We start from the raw sequence: 17,806 nt of genomic DNA, 5'->3' as shown, positions 1-17,806 counted from the left end.
ATTTGGTTGAAACACACATTGATATGTTAAGCATTAAGCATATTCATTTGTGTCATGAATGAACAGGAGAGCTCGCAGCAGGAGTAGGTCAATCAGCTACTTGAGCCACACCATCCTAGCAATAAGCTTTACCTCACCTCCACTGACCTGTTCTGTCATATCTTTTTACATCATGGTGCACATAAGTATATGATGATATATTTAAATGAAATGTTCACATTCAAATAAAAGATTTCCTCCTTCCTAAAGCTCTGGATGACCCTGTTCCTTCCAGTATTATGTGTAAGAGAGCATATTGGGGTTGGGGTGGAAGAATGCAGGCCACCCCAGAGGGGTGGAAAGCGTGATCCTGTTCTCAAAAGCATTTTCATACAGTGATCTTAAAACTCTGGCTTATTTTGCTCACTTTCCAAATGTAGATGGGCTGGGAAAACATTACAATATTCCAACAACCATTAGCTTAGTTAAAGTAGGTAAGTCATCACAAAAGAGGAACCTAATATGGATAATTTTAAAAGTTCAGGGAATGGAGTAGGTGAGTGGTATCATTTGGAAACCTCATGCAAAGAGTTAGCATGTGCTAACCCAGTGGTTTTCAAAATGTTTCTTTCCACTCACTTACATGTTATCCCAATGCCTTAAGTGCTCTGTGATTACTTAAGGTCATATATGAGTGGGGAAAAAAAAAATGAGAATCACTGCTCTAGACCCAATGGCTTGAGAAAAATTGTCATTGGCCCATTTCCTTTGGAGTTATGAAACCTCGTGCACCTAACGAGTCAAAAGATATGATTAAAACAGTGATTTTTAAACTTTTTCTTTCCACTCACATACCACCTTAAGTACAGTAATGCCTTACTAATCACAGAGCACCTATGGCATAGTGATTATTTAAGTTGGTATGTGAGTGGAAAGAAAAAGTTTGAAAACCATTGTGCTAACCTGAGAGTGGTGGCTCATTACTACACTAAGCACTACATTTGCTGAAAAACCATTGAGAATCTCGCATGCAAACTCTACCCAAATCCCATGTGGAAACATGTTGTCTGGTTCTTTTTAATTAAAATAGTTTAAACCCTTAGGTAAAGAAGATTCTGGAAAAATGGAACAAAATGCCGGAGGAACTCAGTGCGTCAGGCAACATCCAGGGAAAACAATAGGTAAATCATGTTTTGGGGCAAGATATTGCCTTCCCTGGATGCTGCCTGACCCACTGAGTTCCGCCAGCTATTTCTGTGAAGTTTAAACCCTCATTCTTTTTAAATATAGCAGGTTGCTATTGGTTAAATTCAGGGAATTATTTCGGGGAAATCAACTCTTGATAAACTCACTTATTTGAATTTACCAGAATAATTCCATTTTGAAACCACAGCAAGTTAGAGCTATTGACTGCATTCATTGTTTTAAGAAAATTAGTTAAACATTATTGCTTTCAAGATATTACTGAATAGTTACATTCTAGATTTTTTCTACTCTCTCTCTCTCTCTCTCTCTCTCTGTCTACCCTTTCTCGGCATCTTCAGGACTTTTCAAGCTCTTGTGTAGTTGGGCTTTCTTTGGGATCATGGAGGGGTTTTGTCCAGTTGGGAGGCAATCACATTGGAAGTATGCCACTGTGAATAAAAACTGTGTCATAATCTCAGCTCCATCCTGTATAACCTTCACTTGAATTCCTATCTGGGAATGTGGGAATAAAAAAAAATTCTCCCTCTAGCCCTGACATCTCAAAAATAACTCTCTTCTTTTGCCAAAAATATATGTGGTAACATTTTAATGCACAGTTGTATATAAACAAGAATTATAGTTCATAAGTTCATTAGTGTAGGCAGATGTTGAGAAATTTGCGGAGAATTTACTTCAGAAAGTGATTGATCCTGAAGTTTGTATTTACAGCTTTAATGGAAGAATGTCTCAATCAAAATGCTTGCAGTTTACATTCAAAAAGACTTCCTTCATTGCTAATTTGGAATCTAGCATTCTGCAACAGTAAAAGGGCACTGTGTAAACAAAGTGCTCTTTTAAACATTGAAGTGCGTGATACAATTTCAGCCACCTCTATAATAGTACCATTATTTAGTCACAACAAATGTTTCTTGTAAATGTTAATAACTTCTTAAAATGGACAATCACAACCCTTTGAAATAGACTGGACAGACATCAAGACGGATGTAGTTGCTGTTCAGGACGTCTATCTTAGCATTCTCTTTCTCTGTATGTACGCATGGTCCAATGTTTTATTTGTAGTGGAGCATACACCGTGCAACTGTTGATGAACTGAGAATTAAGTGTATCCCCCACCTGATGTGCTCCATCCTCCTCTTACAAGAATTTTAGCATCTTGCTTTTGTAAAAGTGTAGAAATGTTATTTGAACAAAACTTCATACCTCTAAGCAACAGCCTTTATTGACCTGTTTGCAATCATTAATGAAAGTGGTGACAGATTTATCAAGTTCTGTTTTAAAGGACAAAATATATCTGCACCTCCATGCCACCAGCCATCTCTGTCCTCCACCCCAGTGGCAATAGCCTAATCTTTGTGAAAGGCTATAAAGTTGATGTGAATGTAATCCTGATGAGATTACAGAGTGCAGGGCTTCAAGAGATGAGAATACAGTGGGCAACAGGAGTGAAGAGAAAAAGGAAGGAGAAGAAGAGCTTCCTTAATAGTTAATTCCTAGTCAAATAATTTTGATTTTGTCGCTCTTAGCCCCAAGCAGATTTTTGTTTTTTGTATTCTTTTGTAACATAAACATAACTGTAAAAATATTTCTTTACTATCTACTTCTTTGTCGGTTGCTACCCCAGTAATGCAAATTATTATTTCAGGGGTGAAAGTGGGAAATCCAGAAAAAAGTTGGCAAATCATGTGGTGTGATAATCTCATGGATATTGTTTTGCAAGATGACTGCTAACCCGTAATTGATCTGATCCCAGTGCCAATGGCTGCACCAAAATGGTTTCCTGAGTAACCTGTTCCATAAAAGATCACAAGTTAGTCCCTGTTTTGGGATCTCTGGCGCCCAAAAAAAACATGTGCAAAATTTTACACTTATTATGCTTGTCATACCTCATAGTGCCCTACTGTCATTCTCTACTTCCTGGTAATATTCCATCATTCAACTGTTTATACCAGGTCAATGATTGGTCAATGAAGTGATGACTTTTTGGCTGCGAGCAACTCTCTTATTGCTGACGTGCATCCTGACAATGGTCAATTTTCACTTCACTTTGCAAAATAATGGCTCAGATTTTGCAATTTAATGTCTATGATTCTTATAGTCATATAGTGAAACAAAAAGGAATACCCTTGACAATCCCTTTGGCCTGAACAGACATAGTCTGTATAAGTGAATTGTTATTCTGTTGGATAGCAATGTCAAAATCAAATATTATTTAGAACTATTAAAATGTATTTGTCATGTTTCAAATTCAAGCCTAATTTTATTTATTTTCTTGTCTTTATTTTGTATCTTGGAAAATATTTAGAATATTAATTTAAATTTGTGTTATTCCTTATTATTGCCTGACTAGCCAGTTTGTTGACATCACCAGTGCAGGATGCCAGGGTCCTGCTTGATCTCATGCCTGACACCAACTGATGTTAGGAAAGAGAAAATTAATGGCATAGAGTGGCTACTTTATTGTGTCTGCTTTACTGTTCTTTCCTTCTTTTAATGTACTAAGGCTGATAGAAATGTTTTCCTGTTGCTTTGGATTGCAGAGATTTCCCACTCCCACACCTGGCTGGTAGGTTAATTGACAGAGTGCAGGTGGGTGGTAGAAGAATCATGGTGGAATTGATTGGCATGTGAGAGAGAAGGTTGAGAATAATAAGCTGTCAAGAGAGAAAAAAAACTACCCTTCAGTCTTAGTTGAGACCGAGGGATAGTGAGAAGGAACAAAGCATGAGAATGATTTCTCTACACTTCAACGAGGAAACAAAACATACCAGTTGCCTTGTCATTATTGTTTTGGATAGGTTTGCACTTAAACCTTGGACTCGGAGGGAGAAGGGAAGAAAAGATACTACCACAGAATCTAACAAACATTACGCTACTTATAACCAATGTACATTCATGTTTGAAATTAATTTAATTATTTTTAGACCAATTATTTCTGACAGAACCAAATCATTATTGCTTCTATTTTGAAAAGACACTTGGACAGATACACAAATAAGGAAGGTTTCTGGGCCAAGTGCAGGCAAGTGGGACTAGCTGAGATGAGCAACTTGGTCAACAAGGGATGAGTTGGGCCTGCCTCTGTGCTGTACAGTTCTTTGACTCTGAACCCGTGACTCATGACCCATAGTTTAATACGCTGCTCATGAGTAATTGACCAATCTTGAGATTTTTGAGACCTTTGAGATCTAGAAGCCATTTGACTGTTGTATCTTTAGCAATGTTAATGGGGTTGCCTCCTTAAGCAACAGCAATGTAAAACAAAAATTTGATTTCAACAATGTACATGCTCCTTATTAGTGACATGATGACTAGAATTTTAAAATAAATCTGCAGATTCAGATTGGGCAGAAGTCTTTGATCTACTTATACTATATTAAGCCTTGGTTGCAACAACTGAAGAAAACTTGAGCTCAGAAACTGTTCATGCAAATGCCACAGAATCCAACACACATTATAATACTTACAATAGGTTGCATTTCTGAGTGTGAAATGAATTTAATTTATTTTTAATCAATACATTTTGACAGATTACATTATTTGTCTTTTGGAAATCAAATTATTCGAGCAGCTGCTCATATTCCTGGAGAAGAGTGCACAAGATACCTCATAAGAATTTAAATAGCAAGTGGTTATCTTACTGCAACCAAGGCATACTCCAATTCAGGGGCTAACAACATTTTTTAATTATCTAGGCAAATTTGAGGTATTGGTGGTTTACAGTATATCTGTAATAGGATGATCGCAACAGACAAAATTCTCTTTTAAGCTGTTGTTTATGTTGTTTACTTGATTTAAAGGTGTCCTATCAAAAAAAAACCCAGAGCTAGTGATAAGGTATAAATAACATTTTGCTTTGATATAGTGACTTTTAAATACTTCCAAGCACCTTGATGTTTGCAAGGGATGGGGAGGAATCGTAGATCAGAAATTCCTGCCAACATCACTTGGAGGGAATCTTTCAAAATCAATGCGGATCTTCAGCCTGACACCTTGTCAAGTGGGGATATTGGTGGTTTAAGGTCATAGTGGAGGAACAAAGAGAGAGATATGCAGTAACTCGTCGTTGTGACTATCCCTCGAGGACGAGGACTATGTTCTTTGTTCCATGAATTTATTTATGGGCTCTCAAGTGGCTTATGAGTCCAATCTTGCAAAGTGGCCCACAGAGCGAAGACACCTGTGCGTGTATTTGCTTAATATGTACTTAATATTGCACTCTAAGAAACACACAATACTTCACAAATAACCAACTAATTCCAATGGAATGAAAACCATGATGATTGGAGCTTATTGGATTTGTTGCAGCCTTCTTCCGCTTTCACAGCCATTGAGTTCAGAGTAACTTTGTCCACCTGTTCCACCATTGAGGCCTTGGTTGGATTGTTCTTTGTCAGGGACCTCACCCTTGACCTTATTGCCATGGGTGGCCCTATAGCTCCAGACGACATGGCTCTCAGGATCTCAGGACCACACAAGCTTCTCCACCATGACAAGGTGACAATCCACAGAGATATAGACAGATATATATATAAAATGTTTGGCCTGGAAGTCAGCCTGAAGAAAACGGAGGTCCTCCATCAGCCAGCTCCCCACCATGACTACCAGCCCCCCCACATCTCCATCGGGTACACAAAATTCAAAACGGTCAACCAGTTTACCTATCTCGGCTGCACCATTTCATCGGATGCAAGAATCAACAACGAGATAGACAACAGAGTCGCCAAGGCAAATAGCGCCTTTGGAAGACTACACAAAAGAGTCTGGAAAAACAACCTCACAAAGATTAGCGTATACAGAGCCGTTGTCATACCCACACTCCTGTTCGGCTCCGAATCATGGGTCCTCTACCGGCATCACCTACGGCTCCTAGAACGCTTCCACCAGCGTTGTCTCCGCTCCATCCTCAACATTCATTGGAGCGACTTCATCCCTAACATCGAAGTACTCGAGATGGCAGAGGCCGACAGCATTGAATCCACGCTGCTGAAGATCCAACTGCGCTGGGTAGGTCACGTCTCCAGAATGGAGGACCATCGCCTTCCCAAAATTGTGTTATATGAAGGACTGCCTAAAGAAATCTCTTGGTGCCTGCCACATTGACCACCGCCAGTGGGCTGATATCGCCTCAAACCGTGCATCTTGGCGCCTCACAGTTCGGCGGGCAGCAACCTCCTTTGAAGAAGACCGCAGAGCCCACCTCACTGACAAAAGACAAAGGAGGAAAAACCCAACACCCAACCCCAACCAACCAATTTTCCCCTGCAACTGCTGCAACCGTGTCTGCCTGTCCCGCATCGGACTTGTCAGCCACAAACGAGCCTGCAGCTGACGTGGACATTACCCCTCCATAAATCCAGACTCTTTTGTGTAGTCTTCCAAAGGCGAAGCCAAGCCAAAGATATATATAGAGGGGGGGAGGGAATAGAGAAAGAGGGAGACAGAGAGAGGGAGACACAGGGGATTGGAGAAGGTCTAAAACCTTGGACCTGGCATCATATTTGCTTGTTGAGCTGGTGAGAAGTCTCAATCCTCCTGCTGCAGATCAAGTACTGCAAATGCACTTACCACATGGATCAAGCTCTTCTTATCTCTTTCACCCACAGATGTTCCTAATGTCAGGAAAGTGCAGCTAAATATTTTAAAAGCAATAAAAATGAAATAAATAAAATCTCCCATTAAAATGTTTTCAAAAGCTGCTATTAACCAGATGTGGGGCTGAGAAGGGATTAATGGCTCCCTTTCAATTTGTCTCTGTTAAGAGCTAGAACTGGCAGGCTGGGGCCCAGTGGATATTTTACATATTCCAATTTCTCACCCATGCTGTTACTGGGGTTGGAGTTTTCCCCATTCTTTTCATTGTAGCTAATTATAAACAGAATATCTAAATTTCACTATCAGAATGCGATAATATCAAACAAACAGGATAGAAATCCAAAATATGTTTTTTTTCCATTTAACAATTCTTCTGTTGCCATCTTCAGCTTAATGAGGAAAATACAATCTATATTTTGATGTGTTTCATTACTAAACAAAATGGTGGAAATCTGCAATGTGCAGATGTACTGCCAACTTGTCCGTATAATTAGTTGGAAAGAAAGAATAACATGAAAGACACAAACCGCCTGCCATTCTTGGTTAATTTTTCACGAGGACCAATATCTATCGCCTTGTTTCACCACCAGTATTGAATTCACAGTTTAATGGTCTTAACTAATGGAAAATTAAATAATAAGAGTGTCAAACGAGACAGTTTCTGTTTTACCTGAAGGTTTGTTCCAAGTTATAATATTAATATTTTGTCTGTAGTACCATTTTGACAGCAATGCATGTTTGATAAATTCCTTTTCTGGATTATAAATCATGTCATTTTGGATCTAAAACAAGTGATTTTGAAAAGTAGAAAACCTTAATATATTATCAGAGTACTATTGGATTTCCTTAACGCTGCTGGCTTTAATAGCAGTTCACCTTGCTCTTTTATGAAAACCTAGCGTTACACACTTTGATCTGTCAAGTGGACTAATCCCATATATTGACTGAGTCAAGATGTGATTTCTGCTGCTTCTAGCAAATATTTTTTTCTGTTCAGGCTCTTAATAATATCTGCCTGGGTGTTTATTGTGCTCAATATTCAGATTTTGGCAATTTCCATGGAGATTAATGACCATGTTTTAATTTATGTGGCAACATTGGTACAGTTGATATATCATTCCTAGTTTATTTGCATTGTGTGATTAATGGAATTGGCTGAAAGTTTAAATTGAATGCACTCCGGTGGAGAAATTTCAACTGAATATATTAATGAGTTGGAATCATGAGTGTATGCTTCCTCTTACTAGGCTCAGTACCTCGTACTGTAAGCGGTTTTCACTTGAAGCAATAGTGTACTTCAGGCAAAACTAGTGCACGCTGGAATTAATTAATACTATGTTAAATTTGCACAAATTCAACAAGTAAAACAAATGCTGCCATTCAGGAAGAAATAATAGGGAGATTAGCAGACTACATTTTACTGATTTAAAAAATTTTTTTTTGGAATAGAATAAATTATTTCCAGGTATCTGTCCCCTTAGTAACTTTCCTATCTTTTGGTAGTGATGGAGTAGAATCAAGGCATAGAACAGAGATGAGTACAATACAGGCCCTGCAGCCTACAATGTTGTGCTGACCTATGTAAATCTGTTCCACAACAATCTAATCCTTCCCTACCTCATAACCATAACCCTCTATTTTCCTTCATCCATATGCCATCTAAGAGTGTTTTGAATGTCCCTATTGTACTAGCCTCAGACAAAATATTAATATTATAACTTAGAACAAACCTTCAGGCAAAACAGAAACTATCCTGTTTGGCCCTCATTATTTAATTTTCCATTAGTTAAGACCATTAAACTGTGAATTCAATACTGGTGGTGAAACAAGGCGATAGATAAAGAGAGTGAGGAAAGTGATGTGCAATGGAAATAAAAATATATGATTCAAGAAGAGAAGCTCTGAAACTTTGGCATCAAAATTGTTTTTGGAATGGGTAGTGGGAGTGGGGTCATAATAATCATAATTTTAGATCCTTATTCCTCATGGATTATCCAATACATTTCCATTTTAGAAACTCTTTGCAAGCAAATGTTTCTCTTCATTCATTTCAGCCTGACTCTCATCTGGAGTATAAATACATAACATATACTGATGCTAGATTGGGAATGCCTTAATCCATCCAGAATAATGTTTCTTTCAATTCGTTTCAATCAAACATTAAAAGTTTCCATTATTCTTGAGGATCCGTGGAAAATTGTTGCCATTGCATTTTGTGTAACATTTCAGATAAATGACCCAAATATACTTCAAATGTCTTCTGCTATTTAATAACTTAAAAAATCTCTTCCCTTCTCAAAGATCTCCTGGAGAAATCGCGAGTTGTCAAACAACCCAGGGGCGAGCGAAATTTCCACATCTTTTATCAATTGTTGTCAGGTGGCTCTGAGGATTTGCTGAGTAAGTACAATGCATTTGTGCACGTTAGACAAGCAGTATGTGCATCCATTCAAGATTCAGGAACTAAATTGTTCCATCAGTAACAACTACTTGTATTAATATAATTTTAGAGAAAGATATTCCAGGCATGTCACAAGATTTGATACAAATTCGCACAATGAGACATTAGTACTGTGGACCAAATCCTTGTTCATGGAGGTATGTTTGAAGGAACAACAAAGAAATATAGGGGTAAGGAGATGTAGGGAGGAAATTCTGAAGTGAAGAACCAAGACAGATTCAAACATGCTTGCTCATTGGAGAACAATCAGAATTGGGGGATATGCAAGAAACCAGAATTGGAGGTGGTTAGAAATATCAAATGGATATAGAGCAGGAGGAAGTTCCAAAAATACCTGAGGCTGAGAAGGAATTTGAAGATAAGAATGTGAATGTTAAAATTGAGCTGTGAAGTGATGTAAAGACTTTGGGTAACCGAGAAAGAACATGAAAATACAGGGGAAACTCAGGAAAGTTGCTTGCTCCAAGTCAGAATGCAGGTTGCAGAATAACTTAATTATTCCATTATTGTGTTGTTTGGATGGATATGTTCTAACTCCAAGCAATGAAAACCAGTTGTTTGATTTGTTTTGCAAGGACAAAGGATGGCAGTGCAATCAAGATAAATTTGTGCATGCTTGTTTAGAAACAGTTCCTCTCTATGATCTTCAGTCTTGCCATGTCTCTCCTGAAGGCACTGAGTCATGCTAAGATTTATTTAGTGAAAAAAAATCCTAATACCTATTATCTCTGTTGTTATTTATGTATGAATATGATGATAAGTGTAAGTAAGTTATTCAAAAAACCCAATGTCTGAAATAAATGCATGGGCATGAAGAGTTCCAACACAGAAATGCAAGAGCAACTCAGCCAGTCTCAGCATCTAAAGGAGGTAAAGATATATTACCAGCATTTCAGGTGATGCGAGTCCAGCTGAGTTTCTCCAGCATTTCCATGTTTCTTTCTAGAATCACAGCATCTGCAGATGTTTGCATTTCCATGAAGAGTTCCAAAATAATAGACAAGATTGAAAAGTTTCTAACAGTATCCATTTAGGCCTGGGCAACTAGGGTGATTTCAACTAATCACATAATTGCAAGTAAACTACTATATTCAATGAGCTACTGTTGGTCATTGCTAATATATAAAAAAAATCTGGAGGGAAGGTAGGAATCACCAGATGAATAGAAGAAACGGGATAATTTCTTTGTACAAGACATAAAGGCTTGTCTGTCGTCAGCTCCAGACAAAACATACTCCATAGCATCACTTCAAAGAAGAGTAGATTTATCTCTAATGAACTACCAATATTAACCTCTCATTTAAATGTTAATTAATAAGAATATATAACCCTTTTGTGACCTTCATTTTCTAGGGGATATTGCGAATCCAGAGGACCCCAAAACCAGCAGCAATAGATATTCAACAAGAAAAATAGTTACAATAGATATTCACCAAGAAAAATGGTTACTTAAACAAAAGTTGTTTTTAATTATCTTTAAACATGAAAACAGGATCAAGCTCTAACTTATCACTATTGACTTAACTAACCTAACTTAATCCCCTTCTCATTCTAACTGCACGTGTATGTAATGTGTGTGTAAGTTTAGAAAAGTTTTTTGATTCACAGTCCAATCTCACTTTTCATTCCTTCAAGTTCACTGGTTGCAGGCAATTCTTATACTGTGCACAGAATTTAACATTTATAAAGCTCAGCAGGCTTTGGTGCTTGAAAGGTAAATGGTTACCGCTCAGGAAGGTTCTTGGTGGTTTTAAAGAGGGAGAGAGATTTGTTGTATGCTGGACACCCATAACTGATGTACTTCCATCAGCCACTTCAGTGTCTTGCCGAAGAAACTTACCCCCTCAGGGTTCTCCAGATGATAACCTCTTTCTTTTAGGTCACCACAGAGTGCCTTTTTGTTTCTCTTATTTCAAGTGAAACATTAGACATCCAGTCCTCTCCTCTTGCATGAACCACAAGGGCTTTGACCAGGCTGAACTAAGAACTCACTACCCGTCTTCCAAATGGGGTTTTCCACAAGCTTACCAGCTTGTCCTGTTCCAGTCCCAGCTGCTGTTACTCTCTGTAACACTGCAGACCTGATCTCTCCCGCCCCTCTCTCTCTCTCTCTGAGAGAATCCTGTTTGACTCTCTCTGCTTGCAAAACCACATGACCCTCTTAGAACAGCAAATTCCCCTCCAGACTCTGTGGCTCCGACAAGCTCTTTCATCTGTTGTCTTTTTATAAACAACCATCCAATAGTGAAATCCCTTGGGAACTCTCCAAAGCTCTTGCAAAGGCTATAGGGCCAATATGTCTAGCGTTAGCAGAGCTCTAGTATTTTAAATAAGATCTGTTTAAAGTGTTTGTATGTGACCTACTCTAACAATACCTGCCCCAATTTATCTCCCAAAAACATATCTATATGCTCTGTTACAGGGAATACTGAGCACAAACTAGTTGATGTATTTTCAATATTCAAAAATGTTTCTATGTTTTTAAAAAAAGATTTTGTTGTCCATAAACCATGCGAGTAAAAGTTGATTTAATTTAATTTAGACATACAGCACGGTAACAGGCCATTTTGGTCCACAAATCCGTGCCACCCAATTTACACCCCATTAACCTACATCACCTTTGTTGACCTCACCAAAGCCTTCGACACCGTGAGCAGGAAAGGGCTTTGGCAAATACTAGAGCGCATCGGATGTCCCCCAAAGTTCCTCAACATGATTATCCAACTGCACGAAAACCAACAAGGTCGGGTCAGATACAGCAATGAGCTCTCTGAACCCTTCTCCATTAACAATGGCGTGAAGCAAGGCTGTGTTCTCGCACCAACCCTCTTTTCAATCTTCTTCAGCATGATGCTGAACCAAGCCATGAAAGACCCCAACAATGAAGACGCTGTTTACATCCGGTACCGCACGGATGGCAGTCTCTTCAATCTGAGGCGCCTGCAAGCTCACACCAAGACACAAGAGAAACTTGTCCGTGAACTACTCTTTGCAGATGATGCCGCTTTAGTTGCCCATTCAGAGCCAGCTCTTCAGCGCTTGACGTCCTGCTTTGCGGAAACTGCCAAAATGTTTGGCCTGGAAGTCAGCCTGAAGAAAACTGAGGTCCTCCATCAGCCAGCTCCCCACCATGACTACCAGCCCCCCCACATCTCCATCGGGCACACAAAACTCAAAACGGTCAACCAGTTTACCTATCTCGGCTGCACCATTTCATCAGATGCAAGGATCGACAATGAGATAGACAACAGACTCGCCAAGGCAAATAGCGCCTTTGGAAGACTACACAAAAGAGTCTGGAAAAACAACCAACTGAAAAACCTCACAAAGATAAGCGTATACAGAGCCGTTGTCATACCCACACTCCTGTTCGGCTCCGAATCATGGGTCCTCTACCGGCACCACCTACGGCTCCTAGAACGCTTCCACCAGCGTTGTCTCCGCTCCATCCTCAACATCCATTGGAGCGCTCACACCCCTAACGTCGAGGTACTCGAGATGGCAGAGGTCGACAGCATCGAGTCCACGCTGCTGAAGATCCAGCTGCGCTGGATGGGTCACGTCTCCAGAATGGAGGACCATCGCCTTCCCAAGATCGTATTATATGGCGAGCTCTCCACTGGCCACCGTGACAGAGGTGCACCAAAGAAAAGGTACAAGGACTGCCTAAAGAAATCTCTTGGTGCCTGCCACATTGACCACCGCCAGTGGGCTGATAACGCCTCAAACCGTGCATCTTGGCGCCTCACAGTTTGGCGGGCAGCAGCCTCCTTTGAAGAAGACCGCAGAGCCCACCTCACTGACAAAAGGCAAAGGAGGAAAAACCCAACACCCAACCCCAACCAACCAATTTTCCCTTGCAACCGCTGCAATCGTGTCTGCCTGTCCCGCATCGGACTGGTCAGCCACAAACGAGCCTGCAGCTGACGTGGACTTTTTACCCCCTCCATAAATCTTCGTCCGCGAAGCCAAGCCAAAGAAAAAAACCTACACCACTGGTAGGCTTTGAAAAGTGGGAGGAAACCAGACCCCCCTGGAGAAAACCCATGCAGAAACAGGGAGAATGTAAAAATTCCTTTCAGACAGCATGGGATCGAACCCCGGTCCAGTCCTAATCGCTGGCACTGTAATGACATTGAGCTGGTGTGCCAACTGTGTCATCCAATTTGTACTTGTAATTTTTTGTTTAATGAAGCAACAGCATGTGTATGTGAGAACTTTTAGCTGGATATGTTGTAGACATTTAGCCGGTAAAAGAGCATCCCTGGGGGCGGAACTGAGTTTGGTGGGTGTTGGACAAAGTTCTGTTAAAAGAATGGTGGAGATTAAGGACAGATGAGAAGTTGCCAAAGTTAATTTTGAGAGGCAGAAGAAGTTGGTGGCTTTCCCTGGGATCGATGCTGAGGTCATTTACTGTTTCTAATTTGCATAATTGACTTGGATCCATATGTTTAATCCAAATATGATTAATTTGCAAATGATGTAAGTCAATATGAAATAACAAAGTGTTTTTGTAGGTGAACAGAACAAAATAAAGTCTATGTAAAATTGAGAAAAATGTTTTCCAATGTCTTCAAAGATGCCAAATTATGAAATAGGTGAAGAATTATAATTAGTATCCTGATGAATGTCAGAAAAATAAACATTATATAGTATGTTCAGCACTCTACTGTGGGAGAGGTTTCAGAATGCTTGACTGGACACTGATTTGGGTACCCAATGAAGAGTCCAGATATTTTATTGATCCCAATGGGCTGGGAAGGTTCCAAGACATAGTCCTGCCCAACTGAAAAGTGAAGTCATTTGCAGCAGACACAGAGTTTAACATCTCAGAATTAATGATTTAGATGAATTGATCCTCAACCTGTACAGGAGTTAAACGTCCATAAACTAAAGATTGAACATCATTACATCTCCTGTTTACTATACTATTGTAATAGATACAGAGGGACATCAGATCTTCTCAAATGAGTGATTATTAATCCTGAAACCCTGAAACCAAATGAGTAATTACAGGATCCCAAAAACTGTGGTCCTGATATTGCCTGTGCAACTAAAAAGGACCATGCAATAACAGGAATGCGTTGAAACACTGGAATCTTAATGATACTCTAACACGTTAACTTTTCACTTGCAGGACAGCTGAAGCTCGAGAAGGGTTTCAACCATTACAATTACCTGGGATTGGATTCGGCTGAAGTAAATGGGATAGATGATGCAGCCAACTTCAGAACAGTAAAAGTAAGATGGCAATAAAAGGATTACATTCCTTGGTTTCCTTTGGTTGGAATGGATTTGCCTTTACTATATGATAATTTCCTTGGAATAATGTGTAGCACAATCCAGCAGTCTCACATGGAAAGGTTCAGATAAGCTGTGATCAAAGATCCCAAAGCCATCATTCTTTTTAGATATACAGTATAACTCCAATTATCCAAAATGGTCTGGACCAGGTCTATGTCAGATAAACATTTTTTTCGGAGAATTGGTTATTCTTTAAAAACAGCCCAGAAGCAACAGCAAATCACTTGTAACAGTGGTAAAACAACCACAAACAATGTGAAGGCTTTTTAAGCATTAAAATAATGTTTAATTCTCACCAAAAAAATGCTGGCTGCTGCCAATCAAGGAGACAGATCCAATGCAGCCCCCAAACACCAAGACCACCCAACCGCTGCTGCCGATCCCTGACACAAACCACCGCTGCCATTGATCACTGGAGAGGCTTCCTGGGCTGGAGGAACACTCACTGGCAAGTCGGTGAGCTCCTGTCTCACTGTTCACCGACTCTGAATCCTCCCCTAGGCCTTCTGCACACGCACACCCGTAAGCCAAGGAGAGGATTCGGAGTCAGCGTCTGGTGTGCCGAGGAGAGAGGGAGGGAAGAGAATGGGAGGGGAGGCGATGCCACTGAGCCTGAGGTCCCGCTCCCGCCGGAAGGCCCCTCTCCTTGATGACACCTAGAGAAGGGATTCTTCCAACTGCTTGCGGGTGGGAGGAAGTGGAATGCAGTTTGAGAGGGAACGTTGGTGAGAAAAGTCAATAGGGGAAGGTAAAATAGAGAGGGGAGGGAGTTACCTGAAATGAGGACAATCTTTCTAATTTCAGGTCGGGTGTTTTTTTTTCAACTTGTGAGGTCAGTTCGGCTCAGAAAAGATTTCTGATTTGTTTCCAATATCCTCAAATGAGGATTTTGGAGATTTTGATTTCAGATCATTGGAGTTGTACTGTAGTCTAATGGTATTTGTCTGTCTGCATGGCATTATCTTCTTTGTCACCAGAAGCAACAGCAAGTCATTGAACATGGTCACTTTCTGCTACTTTCAAACTTTCCCAGATCTTTTCTTTCTGCCAAACAATTTTAAAATTTTACTTAATTTCATAAAATCCCACTCACTTAATCCTGCATTCTCTCTTCCCTCAGTCTCTCTCCTGAGTGTTCATGTTCGTGGGTATATGTGTGTGCACGTCTCACTCTCTTTCTCCCTTGTTCAATGATTCCGTTCTTTTGTGTTCACAGAATATAAATCAAAGTCTGCAACAGATGTAAAATACCTTGAAGAAGGGCTCAGGCCCGAAACTTTGGTTACATGTCTTTGCTGAATGAGGAATGCTGCGTGATTTGCTGAGTTTGCCCGGCTCTGTAATGTATTGAGTTGTAAAATCTGAACACTGTCATGGCGAAGACAATGGGCACAGACACGGTTTCTTCTTGTTTATAATGATGGGAGATTCAATCTCTTGACAAAGTCTGGTCTCTTTCAGTAGGCACAATGAATTGAATGAATTGATGGAGAGGAGAAATCCAGATTCTTTCTGTCATGAAGGTTCTGATTAAACAGGATGAGGTCATTCTGAGTGGGCATAACCATCTGGAGCGATGGGAAGAATTCTGTGGAGCCAGAGGGGCTCAAATAGCTCAGACTTTACCTGCAATCGTGAGCCTCAAACTTAAAACCATCCCTGAAACATACAGTCCAGTCTGATTGGTCCCTGAATATTGCAGCACAAATAAAAATCATTAACTGATTAATGTTGTAAGCTAGGTATTTGTGGTGAACTCGAGTCTTTTTCATGTGAACTACTTTATCAATATTTGTTGTGTGACTACTCACCAGCAGGTGATTGAAGCAGATTGAATTGGTTTAAGTTTGCTTTGTTTTTACTGATGAAGATATATCTCATGATCATTCAGGGAAGACACACTGTGATGTCAGAAACAGGTTTATTCATCACATGATGGGGAGTTTGTTTGTTCCAGTTGAATTAGTTTCAGTTTCGTAAAATTAGCTTTCTAATTGCTAGTGTTCAGATTGAACAAGTAAAAATGCAACGTTGGAGAAACTCAGCAAGTCAAATAGTGTACTTTATATAGCAAAGATCAAGATACATTTTGGGCTTGATCCCTTAATCAAGGTATAGCAAAGCTCCTAGTTTGATGAAAAGTGCTCTGTACTCTGCCTCCCATACCACCCCTCCCATCCCTAAACCAACAGTGAGTGCACTGTTTATTTATTTGAAAGCTGATTGCTGAGCTTCAGCAGCTTAATTTAAATAATTTTATCCAGTGGCTGTTGGGCATGCTCAGTGAAGTCCAGAGTTGAAACCTACTTCAGAGTTCATGAAGGGACACCTAATCTTAACTCAGTCTTATCCTTGGAGACTAAGGTGACCATCGTCATGCTGTTAGATACTCTCTTGAATAGTTTTCTGGGCTCTACTCCAACTCACCACTTGCTGTTGATGTCTTTAGTATGGATCCCTGCTTGAGTATCCCACCTTGATCATGTTATTGGACTCCTGATCTCCGTTCTTTGATTCCTGATCAACCCTTGTTGCTGATATCCAAAGCTATGTGGTTCCCTTCCAATTGCGTCCAACTCCCAAAGCTGAATGCTGCCTTCCACTGGTGTCCCCCAACTTTCATCTCTAGTCCCACCCCATAAGCCTTGAATCTTAATGTCGAGCAGACTTTCATTCTTGGGGTCTCAGACCATCAAAAAATTGGCAGAGTTTACCTAGTGAAGCATCTGCTTCAACTCACCTATTCTAGTTTTGAAGAGTTTCTTCAAAGTCTGAGATCCTGTTTGCTTTATTAAATTACTTGCTAACATATCTTCTGAGATTTAGCACCAACTCCTACTGCTATTCCTGAATCTTTTAAAATTTGGTTATCTCTGTTTGGTCAAATTTATATTCTATCTGCTCTTTTCCCTTTTACTTTGCACATTGTTTATTACTGAATTTTTTTTTCCATATTGCAATGTCAATTTGTTTACATTTTTTCTTTGTTTACATTTCTCTCTTTCCTATATGTATCTTTTTTGTTGAGTACCATGTACAGTTACCAGTTAATACAAATTCCTGGCCCACAGGAAAAATTATGTCATGTGATTGTCATGTATCTACTCCGACAATAAATCTGATTGTTGAATGTTTATTCATATTGAATTTGATATTGTTAACATTACTAAAATAGTGGTATTTTATCCCATATAATATCCATTTTTACACATAAACCAAACTCCCTTCAAAAACCCTTTTAACATAATTGTATGTCAAATATTG

General features: G+C 39.7%; 1 protein-coding gene across 5 annotated transcripts in view; it reads left to right on the top strand.

Annotated features, from left to right (window-relative positions):
- Nucleotides 1-17,806, top strand: part of myo1b (myosin IB) — a 312,780-nt gene that overhangs the window by 210,106 nt on the left and 84,868 nt on the right. For all 5 annotated transcript variants that reach the window (XM_069934623.1, XM_069934624.1, XM_069934622.1 and 2 more), the window contains exons 8-9: nt 9,079-9,177; nt 14,376-14,479. In XM_069934623.1, coding sequence (XP_069790724.1) covers nt 9,079-9,177; nt 14,376-14,479 — 203 coding nt within the window. The remainder of the gene's footprint in view (nt 1-9,078; nt 9,178-14,375; nt 14,480-17,806) is intronic.

Source organism: Narcine bancroftii, chromosome 4, assembly GCF_036971445.1.
Source record: "Narcine bancroftii isolate sNarBan1 chromosome 4, sNarBan1.hap1, whole genome shotgun sequence".
NCBI lineage: Eukaryota > Metazoa > Chordata > Chondrichthyes > Torpediniformes > Narcinidae > Narcine > Narcine bancroftii.
The sequence above is the reverse complement of the archived record's forward strand: the minus strand, read 5'-3'. Positions and strand labels throughout refer to the sequence as shown.